Source organism: Sciurus carolinensis, chromosome 9, assembly GCF_902686445.1.
Source record: "Sciurus carolinensis chromosome 9, mSciCar1.2, whole genome shotgun sequence".
Taxonomy (NCBI): Eukaryota; Metazoa; Chordata; class Mammalia; order Rodentia; family Sciuridae; genus Sciurus; species Sciurus carolinensis.
In genome coordinates this window covers 113,056,304-113,077,823 of record NC_062221.1, presented here as the reverse complement: position 1 = coordinate 113,077,823, position 21,520 = coordinate 113,056,304, and the positions used below count along the sequence as shown (strand labels likewise).

Here is a 21,520-nt window from a genome sequence, read left to right as displayed (position 1 = left end):
AGCTGGAAGGAGGGAGGAAAACTGCCTCACTCCTTCCTCCCCACCTTTGCTTGGGTCTCACTGGACATCATTGAGGATCATGTCTTACTTTTAATCTCCAGTTATCCCAAAGTTGTTGTCCATACAACAGACCTTCATAAATATGGGCTTGGTTTTAATTTTGTTTACTTAATAGTGTGTCTTATGATATGACTTTGTAAACATGAGATTACAACTATAAAGAAACATGACAATTGGTATTTGAATAATAGCATGTTATTTAATGTTTTCTATCTGCCAGACACTGTTCTAATGATTATATATGTACATACCATATTATATAATATTTAATTTTCCAAACAACTTCAGAATTAGATAAAATTATTACTCCCAAATAAGCACAGAGAAGGTAGCTTGCCCAAGTTTGCACAAGTCTAAAGTGATTGAGTAGAGGTTTAACAAAGGCATCCCCATCTGGAACCACTGCCATGTTTTCATATTCTAATTGTCTTGACTATTTTTTCCTAAAAGAAGGCCCTCTGGATCAGGTAGAACTATTTATAATTTGTACGCATATTAAAACACAACATTAAATCCTCTTACCATAAAATTTGATAGCAAACTGTTTTAAAATAGATATAATTGCCACTATTCCATTTCCTATAAAAATGATTATTTCAACTGGTTCTAGCTAATACTATATTTAAAGAAGCATGGCAACCCCACCCCAATCTTACTATACCTACAATGCTATTCTATTTTCTCCCTCATTCTTGAACTACAGACTTTTTCTAAGTGTTTCTTGTAGGAATGAGACAACTTAGTAGAAAAACGAAGTCACGTGGACCTGGATTTTAAATCTTATTGCCCAAGACTCTTTTGGAAATTTAGTATCATTTTTGGTGAAATTAGTAGATTATATACTTCTTAGTGAGGATTGAAATTGACAACGCTCCAAATGTCTTGCACATTACCTGGCATTTGTGGACTTTCAATAATAAATATTTCTCTTGTCTTCAAAGTAGTCAATGCTGTTTAGGATTTTCTTTCTCTTTGCTAAGGTAAAGATTTTATATATTGAGATCATATTATATTCTTAACCTATTTTGGAGTTCAATCTTTGAGCAAATCAGACAATCATGGACTAAACTTTCTTCTTAAATACAAATGTGTGACTTCTTTGTAATCTAGTCATTTAGTGTACCCTGTACTTTGTTACTGGTATACTTAAGTGATTAGCAACCTTGATGTGAACAATTGAAATGAAAATAAAATATTAATTTCTCAAAACACAATGAATTCATCTTTGAGTATTTTTTACTATTAGCCATTTTTAATAATTTTATTTTTACTTTAACTCTTAAATATTATATATTGCAATAAATAATAATAATACACATACATGCAGAAAACTGCACATAACTTAAACATGCACACTGATGAATTTTTCTCAAACTGAACCAATACTCAGACTCAGATCAAGAAATAGAACACAGCCATAATCCCAGAAACTTTCTTTACAGGCTCCATCATTACTCCCCCCAACACACCAAAGATAACCAGTACTCCAACTTTCAATAGTATAGATTAATTTTTTGGTTTTGATTTTAACTTTAATACAAATAGAATCATAAACCCATACAATAATATTCCTTTGTACCTAGCCTTTTGACTCAATATTATGTTTGTGAGATCCATGATGTTGTCTGCCACTGCTACACATTCATTCCCATGGCTGCATAAAGTTCTGCCAGTTATACGGGCTACTGTTGATGTCACATTAGATTTTAAATTATGCAGCTTTTCTGATTTATTAAAGCTATAGGAAAAGAGAGGCACTGTGGTATGAATGTGCCCCCTAAATTTCATGGGATGGACACTTAATCCCAATCAAGTGTTGAGAGGTTGGGACTTTAAAAGGTGAGTAGGTCATCCTGATTAGGTCTGCCCTTATGAATGGATCAGTACCATTCATTATCACAGGAGTGAATCCTGCTGAAAGGATGATTTCAGCCTCCTTCCCTTTTCTGTCTCTGTCTTCTCTTTCTCAAAGTCTTCCACACTGAAATGACATGGCAAGGAGACCCTTGCCAGATATGAATCCTCAATCTTGGAGTCTCCAATCTCCAGAACTAAAACCTAAAAAATTTATATTCATGATAGCTTACCCAGTGTGTGATATTCTGTTATAGCAATACATAATAGACAAAGACAAAAGCTGAAACAACTTTTAACTGATATTTATGAAATACCTAAATCCCTTTTATAATGGTTCAATAAATATTCAGCATTTATAAAGCACTTCAAGGATTGTAAAGGCAGAACAACATTTCAAATATCTTACATCCTATTAGAAGGAGACTTAGTTAATATTCAGTTTTACAGATTAAGGCAATTTTTTCATAAATACCCTTAGGAAATGAAGCAAATTTGTACATATAGGATTGCATAGGAAGCAGAATAGGTCAAAGAAATAGTTTATGGCCTTGAAAAACTTGTTAAAATAGTTGTTTAAAATCATCTTCAAAATACCACTGAAGTCTGATAACTTCAAGTCTGAAGAGCAATTCAGGCACAATGTTGATTTTATTCCAAATATATGAATTAAAATTTTCCTTCAAAATGTGATTAGTACTACACATCAACAATATTATCACAAATGCATACCAGCTGATACATATCTAAGGTTGATCCAGAGATTCTATAGAAAATAGTTGTTTTTTTTTTTTAACTCAAGGCAAATAGTAGAAATTCTACAAAACATTTTTAAATAAAGCAGATCATAAAATTCAGTTAAGATAGAATTATCAAAAATATTGTCTTTTTTAGTCAAAAGCGGCCAATAACTTCTTTGATTCCTTCATCATTTCATAAACTATAATAATTCAACACACATATATATGTACTCAAAGATGCAAGTTCATTATCTTATAAACATTTGTTGGGTATGAGTGAAAGACTCTATGCTAGGGTTATCATACAAAGAAGAGTAAAACTGAGCATCTGCCTTCAAGTAGCTTTTTGTAAAGGGGAAAGATAAACTTAAAGGATTAGAGTGGAGCCTGATTAGTACCATGGCAAAGGTATGCACATGGGGTGAGTCAGGGCACACATGAAGTGCGCTCAGATCAGACTGGAAGGCAAATGGAGGAGATGAGTGGTCCTGCACCCAGGAAGGAACTCCTGAGATACTTAGCATGTTGGGTAATGCCGAGAAAGCAGGTATGAAAGGAAGGGAGAAGCCAGAGTACAGTGCCGGATGAGGAGAAACAAGGGTGTTTGTTGGTACATGTGCCAACTCACAGTCAGGAACTTGCCTTTGAGCATTCCTCCCCATCCTTATTTGTTAAATACTAATGCTGAACAGCTGTTCTATTCAATATCATCAATATGCAGCTAAAGTAATTGATCTTTTGTCCCCAAGTCCTTTGTCATTCCAGCTTCTGTTATCATTTGAAAAAAGAGTCCTTTCTGACGTATCAGATGCTGTGGTGCCCCAAATTCTATAATCCTTCCAGAGTCTAGAACAAGCACCCTGAAATATGAAGAAAACCCAGTTAAGTTACCTACAATCAGCTTTTCTGATTTTAGGTAAGATTAAGATTACCATATGAGTTATTTCAGTCCAAGATGTAGGTAACTAATTAACTCAGGAAATAAATCAGGTTTTCTAACATTCTTTGAGCACTAGAGTTTTTTTTTTTTTTTTTTTTTTCTGAAAACATCTTCTATATCATCCAGGAAAATATAGTATTTCTAACACAGGTAAACTTTCTTATTAGAGACAAACAAATGAATGTGTTTCATATGGATATTGATTATTTTTTTAACACAAAGCATACCTGTCTGAATCAATGATAGAATGTAGTCTATGAGCAATTGTCAGAATGGTGCAATCAGAAAACTCCTTTCTGATTGTGTTCTGCACCAGGTTATCAGTCTCAAAATCAATAGAGGCAGTTGCCTCATCCAAGACAAGAATTTTTGTCTTACGAAGCAAAGCACGCGCCAGACAGATGAGCTGCCTCTGTCCAACACTGTAAACGCAAACACAAAAAATTTAAAATAACTTCAGCAATGCACTTTATGGTAGTGACTCCTGTTCCCAAATCCTGATATTGTTATGCATTTTTTCTAATTCATTCATTCATTCAAAAAATATTTATTAAGTGTCTTCTATGAACCAGATGCTCCTTTAGGTTCTGGAACTGGAGCAATGAACAAGACAGACAAAAATCTGTGTAGAATTTGCGATGTTATGCAGGACACAGAGAATAACAAAGAAGATAACTGAGTAAGGGCATAATAGTAAGGGTATAAATATAGAAGTGCATATATAGAATTTTCATTAAAAATATGTATATAAAATATGCTAAGAAGATTTCAAACATGCATGAAGAGGTGTGGAGTGAACATGGAAGGGTAAGGAACTCACAGAGGAGTTGTCTTTCAGGTCAAGACCAAAAGTAAACCCAGCAGATTTCTGGTACAAACTTATTCCAGGCAGAGGGAACAGCATATGCAAAACACTTGAGGCAAGTATATCTGGCCTGGCAAACTCAGGAAACAGCAAGAGGTCAATGTGTAGAAAAAGGATCAGGAGGGAGAGTAATCAAAGAAGTGAAAGTCCTTCTGTGAAGGCTTGAAAAGGGGGTAGCTTACTTTCCCTGGATCTTTGATCACCTGAAGGGGACTGTCTTAAGACAACAAATAGAGGTGAAAAGAATACTTCCAACATTTTACTGAAGCTGCCCATTTTATTCCCTGTCCCTCTCCCTGGAAGGAAACCAGCAATGGTATACTTTAAACAATTCAAATTTCTAAAACCCTTGGAAGGAATAACCTGGACAAGCTCTGTTCTTGCAGCTTACCTGAGGTTTTCGCCACCTTCTGAGATCTCATGCAGTAACTTCTTGGGAAGGGACTGCACGAATTCTTTTAAGTGACACAATTCCAGCACCTCCCACAGCTCACCATCAGAATACTTGTCTAAGGGATCCAGGTTCATTTGAAGAGTTCCAGAAAACAAAACAGGGTCCTAGAGAATAAAGTAGCCCCCTGCAATTTTACTGTCATATGAGACACAAACACATTTTTAAACATATCAGAAAATTAACAGGGAAAAAGCAAAATGATCAAACCTATTACATTTATGAAATCCATTTTATATAAATAAGTGAACTACACTGTAGTCCCCCCTTTTCTGCAGTTCTGTTTCCCATGGTTTCAGTTACCCATGGCCAACCATGGTTCAAAAATATTAAATAGGTCTATTTCTTTCTTTCTTTTTTTTTGTAGCCTGTTTATATGTTCAAGTGACTACTGTACAAGATCAGTCTTTGTAGTATTATTTGTTGTAATAAAAGATGAAAAATCTTTGATAAAGGTCAAATTAAGTAAGTTTCAGTAAATCCATGAAATGAAATAATATACACATTTTTAAAAAGAATAACTTGTATGTGTTTGCAGTGATATTGGCACTTTTTAAGATGTGTACCACACACACAAAAAAAGACTGATGTGCACAAAATCTGCTGCTATTTAAAATAAAAAAGATAAAGGTCTGTATGGGGGAGTGAATGGGTATGGGGCGGTATGCTTTTTTGCAGATTGATTACCTCTGGAAACTTTTACACACACAATGGATAACAGAGTAATTTGGGGAGTGGAGAAAAAAGTTTACCTTTGTATTGTACTTTTAATATGAGCAATTTTTTTAAAAATGAAAAAAAAACATTAAATAGAAAAATCCAGAAAAACACAATTCAAAAGTTTTAAATTGCATGCCATTCTGAGTAGTGAGAGCATCTTTCCCACCATCCCACTTTGTCCTGCACAGGATGTGAATCATCCCTTCGCCCAGTGTATCCACGCTGTATAACCTACATACCAGTTAGTCACGTGGAAGACATCTTGGTTATCAGACTAGCTCTCAGTGTTGCAGTGTTTGTGTTCAGTAATATTTATTTTACTTAATAATAGTTTCGAAGTGCCAAAGGATACTGGCAATTTGATATGCCAAAGAGAAACATTCAAGTGTTTCCTTAGAGCAAAAATGCAATTAGTTGGGCAAGGGGGTGCACACCTGTAATCTCAGCTACTTGGGAGGTCAACTGGGGCAACTTAACAAGACCTTGTCCCAAAAGAAAAACAAAAAGAGGATTGGGGATATAGCTAAAAGATAGAGTGCTTGCCTAGCTTCTGCAAGGCCCTGGGTTCAATCTTAGTAACAAAAAGTGAAAATGTGATGGTGCTCAGTGAGGAAAAAATAATTGTTTGCTGAGGTTGCTAAGACTACGTAAGAATAAATCTTAGGTGAAATTCTCACAAAGGAAAAAGAAATTTGTATTAGTTTTCCTGTTGTGCTTTCAACTGCAAAAGGAAAAAAATGCATAATAAAAAATGCATAAAGCTCATAAAACTCATACATTAAAGAGAGATGGGGGGACAGTCTTAAAACATTTTTTATAGACTATGGCTATAACTGTTCTATTATTAGTTATTATTGTTTATCTCTTACAGTGCCTAAGTTATGCTTTATCATAGGACTGTATGGATAGGAAGGACATGAGAAAAATGGGGTGGAGGTGAGGAAAGAAAGAGAAAGAGAAAGAAAAAGAAGGAGCAGGAGGAGGAGGAGGAGGAGGAGAGGAGGGGGAGGAAGAAGAAGAATAAAGAGGGAGAGGGGGAAGAAGAAGAAAAAGAAGAGGAGGAGGAGGAGGAGGGGAAGAGAGGAAGGAAGGAAGAAGGGAGAAAGGGAGTGTAAGCAAGATAGCTCACTTGAAGCAAGTAAAGAAGGACTGTTGGCAAAACAGGTCTTACCTGTGGAATTATATTGAGTCTACCACGAAGGTCATGAAGTCCAATAGTTGTTATGTCTATTCCATCAATAATAATTTTGCCTCCTGATCTCTCCACAATTCTAAATAAGCTATTTGATAGTGTTGATTTACCTGCCCCAGTTCTTCCCACAATTCCAATCTGTAATGAAATGATCATAAACAGGTCACAGTGTACATTTTGTGAAGAAACAAAGTCCTTGCACTGACCCAAATGTGTTAGGTGTCAGTTCAGTGGGATCTTATTTTGCCAACTAGACTAACTAACCCTGACTGGTGTGGAAGATATAATGTGTCTTCCCAAGATCAGTCCCATGCAGACCCTCTTTAACACTGGAAAGACTGGATACAAAGTTTTTGTGGAGAGAAGTGACTTGGACCATGGTCTTTGAACACGTTGGAGCTATGACTGTGCTTTGCTCTGGGAATTTTCCGTGCAAGGCGCAGGACAAGATTGCCTAGAAGCAATAGTGACACCCTGCCTGAGGAAGTCCTGGGCAAAGGCACAGAATTATATCAGTATTGACCTTGAGCTCAGACACCAGCTTCTGGGGATAGAGAAATCTGAGCATAACAAGATAACCTTAAGAGCTTGCAAGTGCTTCAAACTTCAAGCCTGCCTCCTTTGCAGAAACTTTCCCACAGAAAACCTTTTGATGATAAACCCTATATAATAACCATGCTGTGCTAGCTCTGGGTCATTGTTCTTCCATCAGAGGTCAGTGTTTCACCTGATCACAGCTTTCTTTTTGTAAATATTTGTATATCTTTCTTAAATCCCCTTTGCCCCTTGCCAGTTTCTAGGATTCAGCCATGCAGGTCAAGGCAGTTTTCCTTCTAGTTTTGAGTAAATTAGTTGTCACCTAGAGAATTCCAGTAAACCCAGCATGAACAGATCATTTCCAAACCATTCCTGATCATCAAATATGTGGGCATCACTGAGATGAGGTGGTTTTACCAGAACTTTAAAAATGAGAATTTTCTCTACCCTTCTTTCCCAAAACAAACAAACTAACAAACTTTTTTCAGATAGACTGGAAAAGGGATATCTGTAGTTGTCCTTGTTGTGCTATCAAAACTTCACATTATAAGTATCAGGGAGCCACAGGTAATGTTTAAGGATCTTGGATTCCTGGTCAAAATAATCAGCTTGTCATAAACACCCCAATGACTAAACATGTTCCTTAGTCATGAAAACAAATGCAATATTTTCTGGTTGCTGACTTGCATTTTGGCATTAATATAAGAACATTAGGAAAAGAATGAGGTTGCTTTGCCCTAGTAAAATATCAAAATACTTTAGAAAACAAAACAAAACAAAATGGGAATCTCTTGCTGGTGTGACCCAAATTCTAGATTGATTTTACTTGTTTCAATAATATTTTAATCTTTGATCCCACAGCAGTAAATGTGTTCAGAGTGTTAAAACAAGAAGTTTGAGATTATAAAAGATGAATCTCTGAAAAAGCCTACCTAGGACATTGCTGTTATTTTTTATTTTACTTCTACTTATGTTTAAAATATCTTATTTTATGAAAATAATGTTTCATATATCATTGTGAAAAATGAAGGAAAAATACAGAAGAAAGTAAAAGATCACCTGAAATTAAATCACCCAGACTGAACATCTATGTTTTATAACTATTCTTCTATTTTTACTAATGTGTCTGTTTACATTTTAAAACACAGAACTGATATACTTCCAAATTTTTTCATATGCCTTTTTCTAAACCAAATGTTATCTCAATTGTTAGAAAACGTGATATCATGGACTAATTGTCCCATCATATGGATTTATAAAATTTTTGGTAACTATTTATTTTTGACATTTGTTTTATAGAAGAAATAAAAATAAAATATATTAACATTGTGTTTCACACTACTGTACAACTTAAAAATATACTTTTTCTTCATAGAGGGCAAACTTATTCTGTACCATCAACCACAAGTCTTTACTCTTACATATGAAATATTTTTAAAAGACCATCTTATATTAAATATTATATTATATTTAACAATAAGTGCGTTAGATATGGTACCTTCTCTTCCCCATGAGTCTGGAAAGTGATATCTTGTAATGCCAAACCGAGATCATCTCGATATCTAGCTTGAAAATTAATAAATTCTACTACCCCTTTATTGGGCCATTGTAATGGAGGCCTTCTAGACAAAATCCAAGGTGCCTTAAAACAAAGAAATATTCTTTAAGTTACACTTACAATAAATAATACCTTCTCTTCTACTCAAATAATTCTCATGTAAGTAAACAAAAGTGAGGAAAAATCATAAAAGACATTTATTGATAAGATTTTCTGAAAATAGTTTTTAAGACCAACATAAAACCTCTCATTAGGTTATAAGAAAAACTTAGAAATAAATTTTGAGAGAGAACAAAGTTTCCTATTGCCTATCACATTATGAAGAGAAACTTCCTAAAATTCTGTAAAGGGATTGAGGGTAACTTGAAATTTTAGCTGAGATGAGGACAATTTATCTCTCATTCATTCCCTAAATACTAAGTGTTTATAATGCCAGTCAATTTTAGTTGCTGGAGATCCAGCGAAGAGGATAACAGATAAAGTTATCTTCCACTGTGGAGTATATGTGCTCACAGGGAGAGATACAGAACTACATAACACAGGAAGAACGAATGGTGGATAAACAAAGTGTTGGAGGATAAGCAGAGGTGGTGGGAGGAGTGCATGATTGTGAGCAGGGTCATTAGCAAAGGTTGCACTGAACATGGAGAGAGAATAAGCCATGGGAGTGTCAGCAGAACAGGATTCCGGACAAAGGAAACTAACTATGTGTGCCAAGGACCAATGAGTCGGAAGCCTGCCTGAAATACTGGAACATCCAGAGGTAGGAGAATGCACAGGACTCTGTGTGCCTGGGCAGCCAGGTGAAGTGCTTCATGGAAGGGAGACAGGGCCAATAGCAGGTGATACCTCAGGTAACGTGAGAACTGAATATGGAACATTTTGATCTAGGTAAAACAGGTTCCACGGAGTGGCAGGACCAGAGGCCCGTTTAGAGAGGAAAGGAACTAGAGACAACAAGAACCAGAAAATTTTCCAGAGAATTCTTCTACCAAACGGAGCACAGAAATGGAGCTGTAGAGGGGGTGAATACAGTTATCTGAACAGATATGTCTCTTCCACATCAAGAGTTTTTGCAGCAATATTTGCCACAATTTGCATGAAATTACATGGAGGTGTTTTTGTTTTTTAAATATGTGTGTCTAACTACACATGCAATTTATTGTGCTTTTCAAGTATGAAAGAAATATATATTCATTGAAAATTTTCAGAAAATAATATTTTTTTGTAAGTCATCAGGTGGTAAATGAACTAAGCAAACTGAATATCGAATCCTAATGATTATGAAGATAGGATAATCTTCCATGAACTTTGTATGAGAAGGAAAGGCAACAACTAGGAGAGAATCCAGAGGAAAATTCAAAGTTCAGGTAGGAGTTGAAGGAGATGGAGGATACTTTAGCATATTTATAGGTTGTGAGAAACAGGGGAGTAGGAAAATAGAAATGGCAGGAATTAAAAATAAAGAAAAGAAAGGGTAGAAACTAGGAGAAGCAGTTAATGGAGCAAAGTCTGAGAAGAAAGGAAGAAATAAGACAAAAAATATAATTGGAAATGTTATATTTTTATGTAGAGAAGAGATATTTCTTTCTCAGTGTCCTGAGAAAAAGAGAAAGAATTATGAGCAAAAGAGGAAAGAGAAATTCAAGTCACCTTTATCATCTACCCTGTTAATTTATGGAGAGGAGGTAACCTGATGAGCAAAAAACAAAGATAACTTAAATTTCATACTCTATCAATAGTTTAATTCTTTGCCCTCCCAAATTATAGCTGATTAAAAGGAAGAAAACAGGCTGATATATTTTCCTCCTCCTTTTATTCACTGCGGTGTTAATGATGATTAAATGAAACAGAAGGTATAATCACTACGAATGTAATTAACTTAAAAACTGTGAGGCCTCTAATTATAAGATGACTATATTAAGACTTTATTTCACAATGTAAAATACCCCACAAAGTTTTAATTGTAAATTGTGTATTTTACCCTACATCAGTAGAGAACCAATCATTGTGTCTTTTAAAAAACAGGTTATTCTATTTCATTCTTATAACTTGCTGAACAACCTTACAATTTATGGAGAGTCCTAATTTAATCAGAGGGTTTTTATTTCTAGTGTAGTGATATATACAATAATAGTGCATTTTATAGTAATTTTGGTTTTAATGTCATTGAAATGTTGAATATCACAACATGAATTTAGAAATGCAGCCTTTGTTTAGAATTTCATTTTTAAGATGTCAAATGAACATGCATCATGATATCTTAATCCTACAACATTTACTGGTTAATGAATGCCTACCTCTTTATCCATATCTTCATATTCACACACTCTTTCAATGGACACTGCATTGGTTTCAATTTCACATGCCTTCCTTACCCAAAAATTCAGAGATTGAGTAATCTTGGGGGGATAAGAGAGAAAGAAAGAATATGAATTATATTCTTTCATCTTATATGTAAAAAAGTAATACTATATTTTTGTAAGATTTCATTCTCAGAGTTTTTAAATACCTCATCTCTTTTGATTACTTAACAACTCTAGAAGAAAGCATATGTATACATATATATATATATATATATATATATATACACCTATGTTACTTCCAGTATGTTAGAACTACCAATATAATAAATAACAGAATAATGTGGAAGATGATATAATGACCAGAGTTCAATACACAGTAAAGAAGTCCATACTTAGAGTAAGGAATAACAAATAGCAAGATGGATAGGATATGCCTCACAAAATCTACATCCTAAATGCAAATAAAAGACAATGCATAAACACTGGTGCATTCTTCACTAACTTCCACTGGAAGGAAGACCCTCCTGAGCCTCTGACTATTTCATTTCCTCTTTTTATTTTTTATTTTTTAAATACTAGTTTTTCTTTTCACCCTGCCTTCAACTGTAGGTTCTCCAGGTTGTGATTTCAAGCCCACTTCTGAAAGTCAAAAGCTTTGACAATTTTATCTTCAGTTGGTCCCAACTCATTTGATGGACTACCTGACTTAAACAGACGTGGAGTTCCTTAAAGTGTTTCTTAAACCCACTTGAGGTTTATATTTGCACATTTCACTGAAGAAATGGTAGTATTTGTTTATGGGATTTTGCCCTAAGCCCTGTATATATATTCTATAGTCCCTTTCTAGTAGTCTAAATCCAGAATACTGAAATACCTCAAGGGTTTTGAATATAAGACTAAAGTATGTACCCAAATCATCTAGACTTACTTCCTAAATAATGTGTGATTATGTTAACCAGTTTAAGGCATTTATTCTTTTACAAAGGAGATATGAACACACTCCTACTAGCGCTTTGCAGGGTAATATAAAATAGGACTTAGGAGAAAATTCATAAGCAGAGGAGAAGCAGAGCATATATTGCTCACAGAGCCTGCTTTTATCTGCTTGCTTCAGCAGGGCAAAATGAACACACCAGCTATGTTGGGAAGAGGCCCTACCCTGTAACCCTGTGTAAGTATAAAAATGGAGAGCAAGAAACTCATGGGTCACTATGAAACAACAGAAGGTTCCTGGTCCTCCAGGGCTCAGCCTTGGGCATCAGACCATTCTTTCTGGGAACTAACTTAAATTTGCTGAGCCAGCTCCTGCTACTACCAAAAGAGGAAGAAATGAGCCTCCAGAGTGATCCAGATTTGTTTCTCATTACTTAGTTAATACAATCTATAATTCAGACAGACAAAGGAGAAGAGTGTTTAATTAATTGGATTATAAACATACCATGTTCCACAAAATCATTATTACTTACATTTAGGGCATAGGATATAGACAAACCAACAATTGCTGAATCTATGGAATTGCCAGCCAGCACAGCAAGTAATGCAGTAAAGAATAGCATTAAGTTGCCAAGAAATTCAAGCCTAACAGACAGCCACCTGTAATAAATGGAACATATTCCTGAGAACAGAAATGCAAAAGTTTTGGTTTACTTAGTACTAAATCTATTCTGGGAAACTGTGAAGTAAACATCAATGACTACTTTCTTTGCCCCCCACCACTTACTCAGAATTCAGTTAAATACAGGATTATCACAATGATGACAACTTAAAGGATTCCTCTACATAAAAGTTTGCTTTACTTCTGCAGAATTTTGCTTTAAACTTAATCAGAATTAAAAAGCAAAAGGAAAAACTCTAGCTAAGATGATATAATGCATTGAAGAAATCCTATTGGCAAATCAGTTACTTCTAGAATTAGATATACTGTAAAATCAGATGCATTGTATGCTGATTAAATTATTATCTAATAATTAAAATATGCCCAACTATTACTTATGATTTCATTACTTCCTCCTTTAATAAGATTATAACTTTAAATTAAAAACTATCATAAACTAGTTCACGCAAACAAAATACATTCTACAAACACTGAATACAACAGAAAGAGTTGTATCTTAATCATTCTAATAGCATCCTATAATTCCTTCAAAAAACTTGGGACTTTGTTTTCATATAAAGTAGTATGTGCATTTCATGTGAATATATATGTAGACATGATTTAACTTAAATGTATATCAAACACTAGAAAATATTCAGAATTTATATATGTGTGTATATATATTTAACTAATTTAATTTAATATATATTAATTTGATAAAATGACATTAGAAAACACTCTATCTAAGAAGAGACAAGTCCTGAACTAGGTTTATTGATGTGACTTACCTATTTGAAATTACATTATTGTAGAAACAGACCAAGTTCTCATTCACTACCTCCCTGTTTTGTTGGATGAACCTCTGTTCATGTCCAAATGCTCTAATAGTGGACACACCCAATAAAGTCTCACTGAAGTGAGAAATGACAGGAGAACGGGATGCTCCTGACAACCGCCGAATTTGTCGAGAGCTGGCTATGTAGTATCTCTAATCAGAAGACAGAAAGAAGTAGTTGGAAAGCTGGAGCAGAAATTGCTTCAATGATTTAAAAACTTAAGTCTCTTGTGTGGTGAGTTAAAGTGATCCCCCAAAAGCTTGTGTCCAAATTCTAACACCTTTCCCTGTGTCTGTAAGCATCACCTTATTTGGAAATAGAATCTTTACAGATGTACTTAATTTAAGGATCTCAAGATAAGATAATTCTGGATTTGCGGGAGCCCTTCATCCAATGCTGAGTGTCTTTACAAGTCTCAGTGAGGAACACACAACACAGGGAGACTGCCATGGGTGGGGGATGGCGAACTTAGAGTGATTTGTCTACAAGACAAGAAAAATGCCAGGTTTGTCAACAGCCCAGAAAAGCAAGAGTGATTCATGAAACAACTTCTCCTTGGAGTTCCCAGGGGAACCAACCCTACCCATATCTTCATTTTGGACTTCTGACCTCCAGAATCATCAGACGATAAATTTCCATCATTTTAAACCACCTGGCTTTTATTTGTTACAGGAGACTTAGAAAACTAATGCCCCTTAGTAGCAGTGAAAATTTTAAATTCTGAACAGTAGAACTAGGACATAATTAGGAAAAAATTCACGTGGATCGTGCTTTCAAGTGGCCATTATTGATTACCTACAATAGAAAAAACTCTTGTGTCACGTGCTGAAAACATGACCAGGCAGTTAACCCTTTTAAGTGAGGGGAACTGTCCAAAGGTACATACAATTTGTTTTTAACCTGAACATAATTACTGAAAACAAAAACAAAAAAACTTATTGTTTCCTCAATGAAAAAGGTATTAGTGTAGCCACAATTATGATTTGGCTACTCCCCCTTAGCCTTAGGGATTGTGGAGATCTTGGAAGGTCTATGTCCTAAATTAACTGAAATATCATTAATCAGTCACAGAAAATTGCTACAAATTGGAAATGAAAATCATGGATTATCAGATCTTACACATTTTTCAGAAAAATCTCCATATCTGGAATTTTATGAAAAATCCCTGATATTAACATCTTTATTTTGGTAAAAACACTGAGCAAGCCAAACACATATCTCAAGCATGTATAAAGCTATCAGTTCATAGTTCACGAGCTCTGCTCTATACAAAGTGCTCTTGAAAATACAAAGGATTATCACATTCTAGAGGCTACAGAGAGACTAATCAGACTGTCTAGTTCATGGATGCTGTTTTTGGAGATAGAGCTTGAGAGCAGTTGATTAAGGGTGAGACACTTATCCCTAGGTAAATGTATATGTGAATACTATACATCCTCAGAGGTTTTAAAAAAGTTTCATTGACCTATAGGAGCCATACAGTCCTTCCATGAAACTCTCCAGGGCATCTAGTTTAAGAACCATTGATCTAGATCAGTTTCTCATACTCTAGTAGGAATCACCTGGAAGGTCTGTTAAAATGCAGACTTCTGGGCCCCATACTGAGATATTCAGCAGGTCTGAGTATACCACACTATGAATAACACATGTCCAAGTTAAACTTCTTATTCCACAGGGAAGGGAGGTGAAGCCCAGAAAGGAAGTTATAGTCCTGGTACAAGAGTAGGAAGGTGACAAGAACTCAAGACTCCTAAATCCAAATTCAAGGATCACCCTATTCAGCTTCCTAGGGGTTTCTAGATTCTTTCTAGGCCACCCTATTACAGTTTACCAACCATGAAATCATACAAAATTTCATTTGTGACACATCTATTTAAGTGGATGAAATCAACCCTCAATACCATTCTTCTGCTTTCAGATTTATTTTTTAAAATATGAGACATAGTCTCAGGCCTCTGGAAACATACAATCTGATCAATAAACAACATATGATCTCCTATAAAGTAACTTATAATACCAGTAGTATAATAAATTCATGGCACATGGATGAGTTTTCACTATTTTGTTAGAAAATGATTCATACAGAAAATGGAATATAACAGGCCATGCAGGGTAAGGTCTAGGTAGAGAGAATAGAGAAAACATGTGAAGTAGGAAGAAACAATAGTGCATGTTCAGAAATGAGAAAATGATTAACATTCTATCTTAAGTAGACTAAATTCTAATATGAATTTAAAGAGTTAGGTTTTTGAAAAGGATTCAAACTATGAAGACTATTCTTTTGTGAAAAGAACTTCAGAATATTTTGATATTCAATTTAAGATATATATTAGGATATTTTATTTACTTACTATAGTCTCAGAGTGACATAATTTTGGAATTCAAATTGGTTGATTATATTTTAATATAAAAATAACATATTGAAAAAACATGAGAGCCATATTTAGTTCTTCTAACAAAAGTTTGCTGATATCTAGGATGATAGGACAGAAGGTAGTACTTGTTTCTATCTTGAGTATGCAGGCAAATAACCATAGCTTAGTGGCAGCACCAGCTGCTGCTCATCTGGATCCACTGCATTATAAGCGTGGAGACTACTCCCACAGATGGCTCCCAGCCAATGACTGGATAAGGTAGACAGTGTGAAAGCTGACCATTCAGGAGTCACATGGAAACCTCCAGTGGGTGGCCTTGGTTGAAATCTTCCCTTTGAACTGAATGCACCTTTTATAAAAATGCTCTGCGGTGCCAGACTTTTCCTCCCCAATTTTTGGAGCCTCTCTTCCCTCACAGGGGACCACACATACATTACTGTCTGAGAGTTCTCCCAGCTAAGCCTTTTCCTGTTTCCTCTTCTTTATCTTTGACATGTATTTCCCAAAGTATATCTATAGTACATTTCATCACTTCTTGGACTGCTTCTTGGAGACTGGACTAACAGTACATTTAAGTGGGCATAAAATTATATTGAACTGTACATGCATGTTATTAATACAAATAAAAACCCAAGTACTTACCTGTATGGTGAAATACAAGAGAACCAAGGGAATAATCCCAAGAATGAAAAGTGGGAAAGCTCCCATAATGACCAAAACTGTTCCGACAATATCCAGTGTATAATTCAACCAGATCCGTAAATAGTAATGGAAACGTACATCAATTATAAACATATCCTGAAAAAAGATTTGATACCAGGTCACTTTATTTTTAACTATTCATGGTTCAGAATGAAAGAAAGAAGAAATATATCCTTTAGTGGAAAAATGATAAATAATTTACCCAAATGTGACAATCTGATGATTACTAAGAAAGTCTAACTACATGCTCTTTTCCCACCTCCATACATTTTTCTCTCATAGTCAACTGTAATAATTAAAAGGCTCTTCTAGTGATAAGATACCTATGATCAATGCCTATTTATCAAGGACAATGGTATAGCAAAAGTCTGGCCCTGACTTTAAAAAAAAAAAAAAAAAAAGAGTCCAAAATCTAGGATCCTAATAGTTAATTTTTAAAATCCAGAATTTGGGTCATTGGACATTGGGCTACCGTATCTTCAACTCATTCTTGGGCATTGTTATTCTCTCTAGTGGCCTTGTTGAGTAGCTGGATCCTACCCAGATCAGAAGATACAGGAAAACAAAAAGAAACTTCCTTTCATGAAATCTAAACTAAACTAAATGATTGAGGTAAACAATAAGTAGGAATAAAAGAAGGACAATTGTAAAGTCATATTTTAATTCATATCATTATTATATAGCAATCAAACTTATGGTTGTGGTGTAAGGTATGACCTACGAAATCCAGAGAATAGGGAGACAATGAACCTTAATGGAATGAGCTACTTAGTTCAGGAGAAAACTGATAGAAGAGTATAGATGGAATTGTATTGTTTTGTTTTGTAATAGCCCAATTATCTCATATACCAAACAGTGCAACAGCATCCTATTTGTAAGTAACTTCCTGCTTGCCTTGAGAATTTATCTTCCATTACCTCCATCTACCTAAGACATAATCATGTGGAATTTTCTGGCATAAAAATGATATTTATTCAGTAAGTCATAATAGGAAATGTCCACGGGGAATGATAGACGGCTAGTGATCAAGTTCTACCTCAAAGTTTTTGAAGAACAGTACGCACATTGGAATAAATAAACAACATCAAATATTCCATGAAAAACTTATAACAGGTATTTTAACATGTTTTACTCATTCCCCTTCATAGACATGCATTATTTTTACAGAACTATATAACATATTGTAAGGTCATAGACTTGTACTGATACAGAAACTACTAGCAATATTTAGTGATTAAGTGTTTGCAATGTGGCAACTGTCAACTGAGATATGCTGTAAGAATATAATGTAAACCAGATCTGAAGATTTTTAATTCATTTTTAATCATTAATTATATATTGATTATAGTTTGGAATAATGTGTTGAAATATATTGTGTTGATTGAAATATATTATTATAATTATTTTGACTGCTTCTTTTCACTTTTTTATTGTGTCTACTTAAAAATTTAAGTGATTTGCATTCTATCTATTGGACATGCAATTTTAAATGCTCAATAGAGTTTAATATACTGAAAATCCTACAGGTAGGCAGGGACTCTGAACGTCTTTGTCCATCACCCACTCACTATATGTGATTCCCTGCTTTATTAAAGGCAGAATATAGTCAAAGTGTTATGGCTTGGATGAGAGGTGTCCCACAAAAGCATTGTGTGAGACAATGCAAGAAGGTTCAGAGGAGAAATGATTGGGTTGGGAGAGTCTTAACCTGATTAGTCTTAAGACTGATTAGTCTTAACCTAATCAGTGAATTAATCCCTGATGGGACTAATTGAGGGGTAACTGGAGGCAGGTGGGGTGTGGCTGGAGGGAGTGATTCATTGGGGGCCTGGCTTTGGTTATATACTTGTATCTGGTAAATGAACTCTCTCTGCTTCTGATGATGCCACCTTCTTCCACAATGATGTTCTGCCTCACCTTGAGTTCTAAGTAATGGAGCTGGCCTTCCATGGACTAAGACCTCTGAAACTGTGAGCCCTCAAATTTTCCTCCTCTACAATTGTGATGGTTGATCCTTTAGTCACAACAGTGAAAAAACTGACTAAAACACAAAGTCCAGATATCTCCACATACACTTATATTTTCTTTCCTTTCTTGGCCTATACCAGTGACTGTCAACTTTATGCATGTGAGAAAAAGAGTTATAGATACAAAAGTATATGTTGTTCTTTAACTATTTAGGCAATCTTCAATGTAATTTTAATTAAATGTTTAAGATGTGACACTCTTAAATAGCAATTATAAATTTCTTAATAAATGTGACAATAAAATCTCTACTCAACACAATTCCAGCATTTTATAATAACATTATTTTTAAAAATGAGATTACCAAGAACTACATGTGGATCATCACTTTGGGTTGATATTTAACAAGGAAATTCCTTCCTTACCTTGGTGAACCGATTGATGATTTGACCAATAGGATTGGTTTCAAAATACTGGAGTGGGAGGTGTAGCACATTACTCAAGAGTTGAGCATATAAGGTTCTAGAAGCTGTCAGGGATCCTCTGGTGAGTACATAGGCTCCAGTGCAGACAAAGAGACCTAATCACAAATATTGTCAAGATCAGGTTCACATTTTAAAGGACTTTTGTATTTTAATTCTCAAGAGTCTGCTTATAATAGCATTTTTAAAAATAGAAAATCCAAATATCATACTTAAAAATGTACAATTGGGGACCAAAGCAAATGTAAGTGTAAATATACTTGATGCACTAGAAGCAGACAGTCTGATGGTTTGCATACCACCATCAGGTTCATGGTCAAAGGTTCTATCCAAAAATGCACAAAAGCTAAGAGATCAATGTGGTTCACAGAATGTTAGCATCCTATTAAGTTTATAAGGTCCTGTGGGAAAATGGTTGACACTAGTGTTGTCAGCCAAATTGTTCCAAGTTCTCTCAGCTTCTAGGCACATGGTGCACCCTCTGACCCCTTTGTGACTGATAATACCAGGCACATAGTTCCGAACAATGAATTGTGACAGTAACACATGGCACTTCCAGGTTAGAGTATTTAATTACTGGTGTCACCCCTGTTACATTTCCAATTTCCTTTGTACAGTGCCTGCTAACATTGAAATGGTGAATGAATTGTTCCTTCAGTTTCTTGAGTCCCTAGGACAAGAAAGTCCTTTTCCCAACTCCAGTGGATACAGAGTAGAAGTGAAAAATAAACATTCTTTTATGCCATAAGCTACTGAGATTTAGCTAGTGGGAGGGTTATTTTTACAATAAATAAAAAGTCAGAAAAAAAACATGGAATAGACATATAGCTTTAGTGGAAGAGGTTAGAAAACAGTTATTAGTAAACATACAATATTGATTTTGACAACATGTAACAAAAGACAAGCTCAGAAAAGAGCTAACCAATGTATGAGAAGAAATGAAAGAATCCCAAATTGTTCTGTTACAATGTTCAGGAATTACTTTGTGAACCAAATTGTTTCATACAGAGTAATTTCATGTACTTCTGTAGGAGAAAGTTCTTTGAAAACACATTTCCATTACCATGTGAAACCTGAGAGGGAAACCAAATGAAGAAAATAGTAGAGCTGATAAGTTAAAAGGGTTGTGGACACTTCCTTTAATCCTTTGGTTAAAGCATACTTAAAGATCTAGGCTTTTCAGCTGGTTGTACATTTGGGACAATTTCTTATAATTTATCCTCTCATGCCTGTACAGTCTTTTAAAATTCTTTAAATTGTCTAAGAGCTGTCTTATTCTCTGATGGTATTTATTTCAACACATTCTGCGTTCAGTTTATGAAAGCAATGTTTTAAATCTGTGAAGATACTAATTAGACCTTTTTAAGCTTCTTTTTTAATCTAAATATGATTGTTTTCTGGGTTTAGCTGTTGTGTTTGCTGACTATTTTACTTTTGGTGTGACTGCAATACAGAATGAGTTTAAACAACTAAGAAAAAACATATTTGATGGGGCTTTTTTTGGCATTGCTCACATTTATTTCCCTGAACATTTCTCTCCTTGAATGCAAGGGCTTACTTCAAGGTCCTAAATGGGAGGATATGACACCACAAGTCTTCAATATGGAATAAGATCCATCAGGCTGAGGCTTCAAAGACCACAATGAGAAAGTTTTCCTCTACATTTGTCACACACTCTAATATTCCTGCTTTCCTCTATGAACATCATCTTTCTGGTTTTTATTGCATTTTCCTATACCAGTGCATACTTTGGTGGTGGTGGTAGTGGTGGTGGGTGTTGTAGGAGGTGCTGATGGGCTATTTGAATAAGGTCCTACTGAAATATTTTCATGACTTCTATGCAACTCAGTTCTATTCTTTGCAACCATAAAAACTAGTGTTTTTCCATTGTTCTACCAAGCATCTCCCTCTTCTTTAGAGTTTCTCCAGTATTTATTCCTGGCTACAAGTTCTTCTATCTTTGATTTTCTACGTGTATAATGGTTTATGTAGAAATTTATCACTCTGAAATTCCCTGAAGCCTTTCCTTTTATATTTATTCACTGTCATTTCAGTGAAATTTTGTGTGGTAAGTAAAGTAAATGGTCCACTCAGTCATTTTAAACTGGAAGCAGCAGTACACTCTTTAAACATTACATTTGGAAAATAAGGCATCTATGTTTTATACCTTAGATTAGAGAAAAAGGTCCATAATAGTGATGCATAAAACACAATAGATAGGTATGTGCAGAGTGTCCTAGAAATTTTAAAGCAAATAGCTGAGACCCAAGAAAAAAAATGTTAAGGGCTATTTATTTTTTAGAAAATGAAGGAAGATCTTTATTGTTGTTATAAAATATAGAT

General features: G+C 34.8%; 1 protein-coding gene across 3 annotated transcripts in view; it reads right to left on the bottom strand.

Annotated features, from left to right (window-relative positions):
- Positions 1 to 325: 325 nt before the first annotated feature.
- Positions 326 to 21,520, bottom strand: part of LOC124993796 (multidrug resistance-associated protein 1-like) — a 113,848-nt gene continuing 92,653 nt past the window's right edge. For all 3 annotated transcript variants that reach the window (XM_047565580.1, XM_047565582.1, XM_047565581.1), the window contains 10 exons: positions 19,121 to 19,275; positions 16,671 to 16,826; positions 13,606 to 13,805; positions 12,690 to 12,816; positions 11,218 to 11,319; positions 8,858 to 9,001; positions 6,802 to 6,960; positions 4,851 to 5,017; positions 3,822 to 4,016; positions 326 to 3,514 (listed from right to left, as the gene is read on the bottom strand). In XM_047565580.1, coding sequence (XP_047421536.1) covers positions 3,376 to 3,514; positions 3,822 to 4,016; positions 4,851 to 5,017; positions 6,802 to 6,960; positions 8,858 to 9,001; positions 11,218 to 11,319; positions 12,690 to 12,816; positions 13,606 to 13,805; positions 16,671 to 16,826; positions 19,121 to 19,275 — 1,544 coding nt within the window. In that variant the 3' untranslated portion in view covers positions 326 to 3,375. The remainder of the gene's footprint in view (positions 3,515 to 3,821; positions 4,017 to 4,850; positions 5,018 to 6,801; positions 6,961 to 8,857; positions 9,002 to 11,217; positions 11,320 to 12,689; positions 12,817 to 13,605; positions 13,806 to 16,670; positions 16,827 to 19,120; positions 19,276 to 21,520) is intronic.